This window comes from Manacus vitellinus, unplaced genomic scaffold (genome assembly GCF_001715985.3).
Source record: "Manacus vitellinus isolate BGI_N305 unplaced genomic scaffold, ASM171598v3 scaffold_5_pilon, whole genome shotgun sequence".
In the NCBI taxonomy this organism is placed as follows: domain Eukaryota; kingdom Metazoa; phylum Chordata; class Aves; order Passeriformes; family Pipridae; genus Manacus; species Manacus vitellinus.
In genome coordinates this window covers 17,727,806-17,738,878 of record NW_021940682.1, presented here as the reverse complement: position 1 = coordinate 17,738,878, position 11,073 = coordinate 17,727,806, and the positions used below count along the sequence as shown (strand labels likewise).

The 11,073-nt window shown below is 54.1% G+C and overlaps 1 protein-coding gene across 1 annotated transcript; it reads left to right on the top strand.

The window, feature by feature from the left end:
* The first annotated feature begins 178 nt into the window (after positions 1-178).
* PMM1 (phosphomannomutase 1) lies at positions 179-9,288 on the top strand. The gene is made up of 8 exons (XM_018080439.2): positions 179-269; positions 373-490; positions 1,349-1,425; positions 1,605-1,696; positions 3,945-4,044; positions 4,846-4,921; positions 7,698-7,813; positions 8,599-9,288. The coding sequence occupies exons 1-8, from the start codon at positions 201-203 to the stop codon at positions 8,719-8,721; spliced, it is 771 nt and encodes a 256-aa protein (XP_017935928.2). The 5' UTR covers positions 179-200; the 3' UTR covers positions 8,722-9,288.
* Positions 9,289-11,073: the final 1,785 nt, after the last annotated feature.

The following is an 11,073-nucleotide window of genomic DNA, read 5'->3' as shown; positions in this document are numbered from 1 at the left end:
AGGAGAGAGCTGAAGCGGGGACGCCGTTCACGCCCGGCACATTAAGGCTGCGCTGGCGGGGCGATGGAGCCGCGGGGGCACAGGAGCGGGGCCGAGACAGCGGCCGCACGTCCCGCCCGTGGGCGCGGGGAGGGCGGGCGGCCGCCATCGCCTCCCGGCGCGGTCCCGCCTCCCGCGCAGAGCCCGGGCCCGGCGGGGGCATGGCGGCGGCGCGGGGCCGGGTGCTGTGCCTCTTCGACGTGGACGGGACCCCTGACGCGCCTCGGCAGGTAGGCGAGGGCGCGGGGGCGGCGAGCTTTTCTTGCGGGGGCAAGGTCAGCGTGGCGGAGCTCGTCCCGCTGGCTGCGGCCTCACCCGCTGCTTCCCCTCCAGAAAATCGAGCCGGAGGTGGATGCGTTCCTGCGGGAGCTGCGGGAGAGGGTGCTCATCGGCGTGGTGGGAGGCTCCGACTATGCCAAGATAGCCGAGCAGCTGGGGGACGGGGACGAAGGTGAGACGCGGCCGAGGAGGTCTCCCGGGGGTCACCTGTGCCCTAAATCCAACCCCAAGGCTGCCGCTGGGGAGGCTGGCGGCGCCCAGGCGGAGCTGCTGCTTGGCTCCCCCGCCCTCTTTGGAGAGCCGGCAGGGATGCTCCGATCCACGCTGCCGACTCCAGCGTCAGTTTTGTACGAGCTTCATCAAGGCTTTTACAGCTGCACCCCTCGATACAGCAGGCAGGAGCCTCCGGCAATTTTTGCCTCCCTGCTGCTCCATGTGGGGTCTCCGGCAGGTTCCACTGGGGACACGGGGTAGAATAGGGTAGAAGCCTCTGCTCCCTCCGTTTTTTCCTTCTCCTGCATGGATAACAAGCGCCACTGGGCTCCAAGCTCTGCTCCCGCTTCATTAGGGAGGCCGAGAAATTCCCGGCTGAGGCTGATTGCTGAGTCGCCAGTGCTGCGTGTCTGGGTTGCAGGAGGGGCTGGAGTTAGATAACCAGTAACCACATCACCCCGACAGCCTGGCAATGGGGAGGGCAGAGGAGAGAGCAGAGTAACACGCATGTATTTGAAAGCCTAACATTTTGGAGCCCTTATCTTCGTTTTGCAACTGATTCAGTCCGTGACCTCGGTCAGGTCGTTTCCCCCTGCGTGCGTCAGCTCTCCACCCGGGAACAGAAGATAATCTCCTCATCCACCTTGTGGAAAACAAGGAGAGTAGGAGGGTCAGTGGCCCTTTGCAGAGCACAGAAGCTGTGGAAAGTGTGGTACTAAGAAAGCAGGAGGATGCTCACTCAGCCCTGAGGCCAGTCCTTTTCACTGCTTTTCCCAGGCAATACTCATGTTTCCTCTTTTGCTTCCTTCCCCCTCAGTCATTGAAAAGTTTGACTACGTCTTTGCAGAGAACGGCACAGTGCAATACAAGAATGGGCAGCTGGTCTCCAAGCAGGTAGGTCCAGCTCCCTTTGCAGCCATGGCTTTCCTGCCCTGTGCCCTGCACGCTGTGAGGACCAGCGCCTGCCCCACCCAGCCTCTTCTCCCCAGTTGCCAGATCTAAATGTCCCACTCTTCTAGGTGGGCTTCCTAGGAAGTCAGGCATCTTCTTCACTTCCCCTTTTCTTCATGCAGGCCATTCAGGATCACCTGGGGGAAGAGCTGCTGCAGGATCTGATCAACTTTTGTCTCAACTACATGGCATTGCTGAAGCTGCCCAAGAAACGGTAACGGCCCAAGCACTTGCAAATGGTAGTCATAACACTGAATTCTAGGGAGCCCTGGGCTCCAGAGCTCTCATAAAAACAGCCGAGCTACAGAGCTTGTCTTACTTCAAGTTTTATCTTAGCATCTAGAGGCACTGTGTAGGATCACTGTCCCACTGGGCTGGGCAGCCTGGGCAAATAACGGAGGAGGGTCTTTGTTCTGAAGAGTCTGCGTTGTTTTAGCTTAATGCCAGTTCTTTGGCCCCTCAGATTTTCCTCCTGGGGAAGCAAGGTACAGCCACTGCACATATCCCATTTAGGACAATGGTGCCAGCTCGTTACTGGTCAGGGCATCAGGCAGTATTGGTCCTATGAGTTTCCAAACAGGCAAACAATGGATCTTAAGGTGGGAAGTCCAGTGTCTAAGCACAAGGTTTCACACTGTTTCTAATCCAGTGTCACTGGCTGGCCCTGCCCTGCTCCCAGCCATGTGTACCTGTCTGCTCTTCCCCTTGATATCCAGCAGCCAGAGGGGGAGCTGAGTTGGTACACCTCCTCTGAAGGAAGACCAGACCACTACCAGGACAGAAAAGGGTAGTTTTCCATTGGATCAGCTCATCCTGTTAGTACAGAAAGGAGAGAGAGGGAACAGATGGCATGAAGGTGGAAGGGTAGAGCAGGAGGACCTCTTTCAGAGGCAGCCTGCAGTCAAGCCAGGCTGGATGCAGAGTCAAACCCCACCTCAGACCACAGTTTCACAAATGCATGAGCCACCCAGTGCTGTTGGGAGCAGCAGCTCTGTCCTCCCCTTGCCCTGGCTCGTTTTTTCCTGCTCTGCCCATGTGTTTGTACAGTGAACCTGAGCAGGTGAGCTGTTGGGTCGAGATTAAGCTGGTAAAAGTTGCTACACTGTGATCCAAGTTATTTGCTTGATATGAGTCACTATGTGACAATAAAAGGACTGGTGAGAGGGGCTAGGGTGGCTCCTTGCAACAGGACTGCTGGCTGAGCAGGCCCCTGAAAGCACGTGCTGGGACCCAGAACCCTCAAGGCTGTTTGGTTGCCTCACTGCTGTCTAGTTACCCAACAGCCTGGCAAAGTTTCAGCTCCCAAGTAGCTCTGTGGATTTAGGCTTATAGGATTTCTAGCAAACCAAGGACTTTAACCCACATCTCCCAAGTCTTGGCTTGGGGTTTGATCCACCAAACCCTGGGTGCTGCAGAGATGCTACTCCCAGGCTGCAGGCGTGGCTGCCTGTGTGTCTTTCCCCATGGTGTTCTTCACTGTGTAACGAGACAGGAGGGGGAGAGTTTTTCCTCGAGACTCACTTTATCACAGAGAAACAGTAGGCAGGGCTGGTAGGGACATCAGAGGGTTAAATGTGATCAGGAATCCTCAGCTAGACAGGGAAGGGGATCTCTCTGCTCCAGCTAGGTTTCCACAAGAGTTTCAGTCTATTTTCAAATTAGCAGTGCTGCCATCCCCTGTTGTTTCTGTCCCACCAGTGCTGGTACCTGTCTGGCCCCTTGACAAGCAAACAAAACTAGCTGGGTTTGTAGCAGAGAGAAAAGAAGGTAGCAATTTTCTGCCAGCTCAGTGCTTTCAACCAGCCCACCGAGGAAGCAGCAGAGCAGTGATCCCAGCGCAAGGTGAGGGTGGCAAGCAGGAACTGGATGCTGTCTGTGCAAGCTTAGATACGAGCTGCAATCAGAGGTTCAGGGGTTAAATGGGAGATACAAAGGCCCTGATTTGTGGCCTATGAGGACACGAATTGCCTGATTGCTCCTCAGCCTGTTGGTGGACATCAGCAGTTGGTGGAGTTACACTGACCTGTGCTATTCCACTGCCCTAAGGTACTGCCACCTTCACAGCCCACACAATATTTCTTAAAAGCCTCATGGGGTGGAGAGGCCACAGTCTCATCAGGCAGTTGGTCCAGGCCAGGCAATAGCTGTCCTTGCAGTTATCACAACATTGGAAAACGTTACCTATCACCTCACTTAAGCTCCTTGCATCCAGCCTGTCCCCAGGGCACACAGGAACTGTTTATTCCTCTTCTCTTACAGTCTCTTTTTATAAAACTAGGCGCCCCAGGGGGATCTTAAGCAGCTGTTGTTGCCTAGTCCCTGCCTGGTGTGAAGCACCCATGAGCGGGCATGGCTTCTCTCCTCCTGCACATCCTTGCAGAGCCTTGCTAAGCAGTCATTCCCCTGTAAAGGTTGTTTTTCTCTCCCTGCCCCAGTAACCTTCTTCCTTTGCCCACCCACAGAGGAACCTTCATTGAGTTTCGCAACGGGATGCTGAACATCTCCCCCATCGGACGAAGCTGCACCCCAGAAGAGCGAATTGAGTTCTCTGAGCTGGACAAGGTACACGGGCCAGACTTGGGCTCACCCTCCCATTTGCTGGTTTTGCACAACCACAGATCTCAGGTCTTATGTGCTTCCCCCCTTCCCAAGGAGAATGGAGCCCAGCTCCAAGCTGCGCATATGCGGCAAAGTGGAGACAGGACTGAGAGTCAGAAAACCCAAAGGGAAACACAGATGAATGGAAGAATTGGATTTCCTTGGGGACCACCAATGTGAAGGGGTGGCCAGCAGGATTCCCTGTGCTGTGGGAGAGCCACAGGGAATAAGCCAGTTATTTAACAGCATGTTTCCTCATTTACAGTACCCAAAGACAGCCCAGCAGCTGTCTTCTCTCTCCCACTCTGCCAGCCCCAACAGAGCTGGAATTAATGGGCTTTCCAGACTCAGAGAGCCACAGCAGATCTGCTGGGCAGGTCTCTGGAGCGTTTGGCCCATGCTCATACCAGTTTCTGCCTGGGGGAGCTTTCTTGGGGTTGAGGGATGAGTTGGTCCTTGCAAGACTTTTTAAGCAAAACTGGAGACTTTGGATTATGAACTGGCCTTCTGGGAAACTGAAACAGTTGCATTTCATTGCCAAGGAATGGCTGGGATCTGCTCTTCCCCATGGACTGAGCTGATGGCCTTTTACTTGGACACTGGGCAGGACTGGTGGAAGTTGGCTAAATGGCCTAGGACAGGTGGGAAGGGAGCAGAACAATAAGGCAGAGCTGCCCAGCAGACAGGTTACAGTGGATTCTGAGAGACTGTCAGCATCTAATTTTTCAAACTCTCTTTCCTTCTCTTCCTCCTTATCGTCCACAGAAAGAGCGGATCCGGGAGAAGTTTGTGGCAGCCTTGCAGAGGGAGTTTGCTGGCAAGGGCCTGCGTTTCTCCCGAGGTGAGCTGGGGGGGCTTCCTTGGCTCTGTCTTTATCATGTTTTCCTTAAATTTTTGGGAAGGGGAGCGAGAATCCCAGCTGTTCCCTCTGAGAGCCTGGAGACCTTGGGAAGAGCAGAAGGAGCTTCTAGTCCTGGAGAGGATTGCCACAGGGGCATCACATTTGCATTCATGACAGGGACACAGCAGAGAATAAACCGTGCTGCAGATTTGCCTCCCAGGGAATTGGCTGGACAGGCAGATTTCCATGACATTATCCCTGCCTTAATTTCAGTTCATGGAGCCTACCGCTGCCCAAAGAGTCTGTTCTGGCTGAAGCATCAGCAACAGGGCAGCCAGCAGACCTCCAACACAAGCACTCCTCTCTAGGAACGAGACAGGATCCTTATGTGTGTCTTGGCTCTGGGGTTTTCTTGGGAAGGTGGGCTGCAAGGGAAACATCTTTCTTCCTGGAAAAAGAGCTGACCAGGGGTAAGGAGTTTACAGCTCCATGCCATGGGCTTTTGCAGGGCCACTTCTTGGTGTGGCTCGTACAGCCAGTTTACTGAAGGTGAGGAACCAGAGGAGGGGCTTGAGCAATCCTGAGGGTCTGGCCAGGACAGGGAGAAAAATGAGGGTGTGTAAGTGGTGGGGATGATGCTGGAAGAAGACACTCTGCAGGGCAGGTGGGTAAGTGTGAGATAAGAAGGTGTTGTGTGTCAGCCCAGCCAAAGGGCAATGGGGTGGCGAGGCTGAGAGGCAGCGGGTGACACCCACTCCTGCATCCAACGTGGGCCAGTACCAAGGATCTGGTCCTCCAAGGGCTTTCCTCCGAGAGCCTCTGCTTGCCTTCAGCATCCTGCCAGGGGCATCCTGTGCTGCCCACAGCACTGACACACACTGTTTGTTACAGGAGAGAAAGACAAGGTCCCTGCCACTGTGTCCCTGCAGGCACGGGGCGTGAGAGCAAAACAGTGGGCCTTTCTCCTCTGACTTTGGAAAGCTGCCATGAAGAGCCCAGGCCTGTTGTGTAAAAGCATGAAGACAAGGGGAGCTGCAGGCCCCTCGCTCCTCCACAAAGAAAATGTGGGGGGCAAAACAGGGATCCAAAAACAGGAAACACAGAAAAGGGACCCTTCTGCCAAGCTGGCTTCATGTGCCTTCTCCCTGGCTGTGGAGGATGCAAGGCCCAGAGGTGGTGGGAGATCTCCCTGCAGCCCCTCCAGACCCCTGGTCTACTTAGGTGAGGGACAGTGCTGGCTGTCCTCCACACCACCTCTTCTTCCTTTGATTTTCTACCTGCGCCAGCTGGCATCAGGAGCCCCTTCTTGTTGCCCAACTCTGTTTGAAAGGCTAGAATGCAGTGAAAGGCAGTACTTTTCACAGGTCAATGGCTTTGGATGCAAAACCAGGAAGGATTTTAATAATCAACCAAGTTTAGCTCCTGCTCAGATGCTGGATCCTGCTGCAAGCTTGAGGACATCCCCATTCCTGAACTCATAGGGCACTTGCTCCCATTTATATCACAGTGCTCTGTCCAGGGCATCCTGTCTGGTTCCTCTGCTCCAAGCTGGACACACAGGCTTGAGCTCAAGCTCCCTCAGGCTCCAAGGAGGCTTGGTTTGGGATCCCCAAACCAGTGGGGACACTCAAAACAGCCAGGGAGGGGAGGACCGTGGCATCAGGACTTGCATGGTTGAGCAACCCTGGGAATTGGTGCCTGTCTACTCACCACCTTTCTTAGAGAAGTAGGATTATCATTTATGAAGGAGAGTGTGAAACGCCAGGGTTTCTGAGGGATACTCCGGTAGATTGCCTGGGTAAGATGAGCAGAGACCTGGACTAGCAAGAGGATGTACATCCCAGCTCAAATCCCCATTTCTCTGGCTCTGAGCAAGACTTAAACCTATATGTGCCCTAAGTCGCAGGCTTTATTTTGGGAGGAACACGTCACCTGTCTTGGTGTTGGGACAAGCCTGTGCATGCAGTGGGGCACCTTGAGAGGACAGAGAAGGTGCTGCCTCCAAGCACCCCCAAAAGGCAGCCCAGTGCTGGAGTAAACTCTACCTGGTCTAAGAGCAAGGGCTGGGAAGTTTGTTAACCCTTGGCTGTGGGTGTCCATGTCCATATGCAGACTCTCTGAGAAAACTCCCTGACCACTGTATGTTTGCCACATCTGACTCGGTGCCTCTCCAGATGCTGGCCACCCTCACTTAGGTCTTGTGTCAAGAGGTGATGGGCCAGGGTTGTGCCCCAGTTATGTTGATGGGCTCGTGGTACCTCTGTGGCAAGGTCCTTATCAGTGTGCAGAGACAGTGTATGGGAGCTCCCAGTCCCTGCACGGTTAAGGAGCATCAGAACAGTGGTTTTTGAAGGGCCAGTGATGTCCAGGCAGGAGCCTAGGAGAGAGCTTGGTGCCAGTCTCCAAGGTCATTGTCCCCTGTCGGGACATAGAACATGCTGGTGCTGTCCACAAGGCATGACCCCAGATCTCCCCCAAAGATGCCTCTCTTGGGAGGAACCTGCTGGTTCCTGCTTGCCTGCAGGGAAGCTGTGCTAATGTCACCCCAGCCATACTGATGTCACTCCAGCCTGTTGTCATAGGAACAGCCTCTGCCACTATCCTAGCCACATGCCAAGAGAAACACCCAGGCAGAGCTGGTGGTGTTCGTGGCTGCTCTTTGGAGTGGTGGGTCCACACAGACATCCAGCTCCCTCCCATCCTCCTGCCCATCCCAGGGTGGGACACCCTGCCAGCTCCCAGTGACATTTCCCGATGCCCTCTCTTCTGCTGGCAGGTGGCATGATCAGCTTTGATGTGTTCCCAGAGGGCTGGGACAAGCGCTACTGCCTCAATGTGCTCGACGACGAGAGATTTGACACTATCCACTTCTTCGGGAATGAGACGACCCCTGTGAGTATTCCCCACTCGCCCCACACATGGCCACTTTCTCTCCTGCGTGGAGCTGCTCTGTCACGGGTCCAATGGCTCGGGCATCGGCACCGATACAGACCTTTAGCATGAGGGAGGAAGATGCTGTCCTGTGGTGTGGTTTGTCATGGTCTCCATGATGGCAGCAGGCCTACTGGGTCACGGGGAAATCACCTTGGATTCACTGTGCTGGCAAGCAGGTCCACCTCAGCCTTGCTTTCCTTATCCCAGCATCCTTGGTAGGGTGGCAGCCACTCCTGCAGCCTGAATGACCCCAAACGCAAGCCCCCAGCACTTAGGAGAGAATTTCTCAACAGCAGGAACAGCTTCACCTTCCCTTTAGAGCAGTGGAGGATGATGCTTCCTTGCCGCTGGAGACTAGATTAATCATCCACTCAGCTCTTTCCAGATGCCAGCAACCTCTGCTCCCTAAATGTTCCCGCCCCTCCACAGGGGTAACCTATTAACCCTCCACAAACAGAGCAGGGGTTAACCCCAGGCTCCTGGACAAGCTTTGCTGGTCTGGGACCTTCCCCATCTTATGCTCCTCCCCTGGCATTGAAGAGGGGAGGCAAAAGGGAGGGAGCACAATTCCCAGCCCCTGGGGCCAGCAAAATCCTGACTGCCCCTTTCCACCAGGTCCCTGCCTGCCCAGCTGCTGGCTCCCACCCCAGTTCCCCATGGGACAGAGCAAAATGCAGATTCACGGATGAGGTTGTTCTGGCAAGACCCTGCTAATGCTGTCCCTGTTTTCTATTCCCCTGCAGGGAGGGAACGACTATGAAATCTATGATGATCCCCGCACTGTGGGACACAGTGTCCAGTCCCCCCAAGACACGGTCCAGCGATGCCGCGAAATCTTCTTTCCAGAAAGAGCCAATGAGTGCTGACTGCCAGGTCCTTGCAGCCCTGCCCCAGTCCCACCCTCTCCCCCCACCAGGAAAAGCACCTTGATTTGAGGAATCTGCTCAGGGTAGACCAAAACAACACCACAGAGCTGGTGAGGATGTAACACGAGTGCGGGTGGGTGGCAGGAGGGAGCCTTTAGCTGAGCAGCCCTTTGGCACTCCCCATCTGTGGCTGGGGGTTGTAGTACCAGACCCTCCTCGCCTTCAGAGAAACTTCTCTTGACAGTTCAGCTGTGGTGGGCGGTGATGCAGATGCTTTTGTGGTTGGAAAGCATTCAAAAGGGCCAGTCGAGAGCGTGTGTGTGTCTGCTCCATGCTCCCTCTCCTCTCCTTTTCCACTCTGTTTCTCTTAACAGTTCTGCATGAGGGAATATGCTTCTCACCTTTCTCTCTCCCTTGCACCTTGGCCTGGGAGGCCAGGACTACTGAGGCTGCTGAGGCTCCAGACATTCATGGGAGCTGCTCCAAGGCAAGAGGCCAGGGAGGCTGTTTGCTCCAAGCCTGTGGTACGAAGGAATAGTTGCTATCCCAGCTTTTTGCACCATTGTGCATTCTAATGGAGATGTCACCATTAGAATGCCCTCAATGCCACACTGTGCCAGTCCTTCCCTACATGTGACCTGGGAACGATAGCTTTGAAATGTCTGGGCTGCTGCTCTGAGCTTTGCTCAGGTACATGAAGAAACCAGTTCTTCTCTTTAGCTTACAAAACCCCCTAGGGTTTATTTTCTATATTATTATTCTATATTTTCAAGTCAGACCTTGCCTGGCATGGCTGGAGGATGCTGACACCTGGTGTGTGCAGAGCATGCTGTGGAGCAGTTTGGGGCAGAAGGCTTTCCAATGGTCTTCCCAATCCCATGTCCATTAGGTGTCAGAGATCACAGAATCACAGAATTGTTAGGGTTGGAAGGGACCTCTAGAAATAATCTAGTCCAACCCCCCTGCCAAGGCAGGGTCACCTAGAGTGGGTTACACAGCAATGCATCCAGGTAGGTTTTAAATGTCTCCAGAGAGAGAGACTTCATGACCTCCCTGGGCAGCCTGTTCCACTGCTCTGCCACCCTCTACATAAAGATGTTCTTCCTCATGTTGAGGTGGAACTTCTTCTGTTTATGGCCATTGCTCATTGTCCTGTCACTGGGCACCACTGATAAGAGTTTGGCACCATCCTCTTGGCACCTGCCTTTGAGGTATTTTTGTGCATTAATGAGATCCCCTCTCAGTCTTCTCTAGACTAAACAGGCCCAGCTCCTGCAGTCTGTCCTCATTAGAGAGATGTGTCTGTGTAAAACCTTAACCCAGGGCATTCATAACAGACCAAGTCCCCTTGCTTCCCAGTGCTCAACTTTCCATCCTGCTCCCAGAGATATTTTCAGAGAGGGCCAACACAGGCCAGACATGGTTCATAGTGCCAATGGAAGTACCCCCCAAGCAGTGCCCTCCAGGCTTGCTTTTCCACCCTGTCTCATCCCACACACTCGGTTTACATGGTTATCTTTAGGGAGACAGGATGTCTAGTGCAGCCATTGCCTGTCCTGTTCCTCTCCTTGGATCTTCGTGGATTGCAAACTCACATCTCTCCCTTGACCTTCTCCCTCCTTTTATTCCCGGCAGTTATGTTGGGATGTGTGGCCACACTGGTAACACTAGTCACAATTTAGTGCTCAAAAGGAGCTGAAGGATCCATCCCCTCCAGGGAGGTGTCCTGCTTGTAGCTCTTCAGGGCACGCATTTGTGGACCTGCAGAGTGCTGGAGGTTCATGCAAACTCCCCACCATTGCTCCTCAGGAGCCTTTCTCACCCCATCCCTGCTGGTATGGCACCGCCCTGTCTCTTAGTCCTGTTTTTTCTCCCCTTTTTCTCCTCTTCCTGCTCTCCTTGCCATTGCTCTTCATCTCCCACTAGCAGCTGGACTGCAGAGAGAAGTTTCACAGCTGCCTACTGCCACCTAAGCAAGGCACCACCATCTTCCTCAGGTGAGATACACTGGTGCTTTTAGACACAGGGCAGGGCTCCCCCATTGCCATGGACAGAGTCCCAAGTGGCTGCCTGGCCACAGGAGCAAGGATACTGTATGACCAGCGCTGGTGGGGTACTGTCTCCTCCACTTGATTGCACATCTTAACTACAACACATCAGATCTCTGATGCATCACATTTGCATGAGTGCAGCTGTCTGCCTGGCATCTGGAAATCCCCAACAAATGCACAAATTCCTCTTTCTACCCAGAGAAGATTTCTGTGTGGGAGAAGAGGACCTGTTGGAGAAGCCTGAATGCAGGGTACCCATTTCACAGGTCACAGGTTTTGGCCCTCCACTGCAACCTTCATG

Coding starts and splice junctions, on each gene's coding strand:
- PMM1 (XM_018080439.2), top strand. CDS start 201: ATGGCGGCGGCGCGGGGCCGGGTGCTGTGCCTCTTCGACGTGGACGGG. Junction 4,045..4,845: donor AGTTCTCTGAGCTGGACAAG/GTACACGGGCCA, acceptor TATCGTCCACAG/AAAGAGCGGATCCGGGAGAA. Junction 4,922..7,697: donor GGGCCTGCGTTTCTCCCGAG/GTGAGCTGGGGG, acceptor TTCTGCTGGCAG/GTGGCATGATCAGCTTTGAT.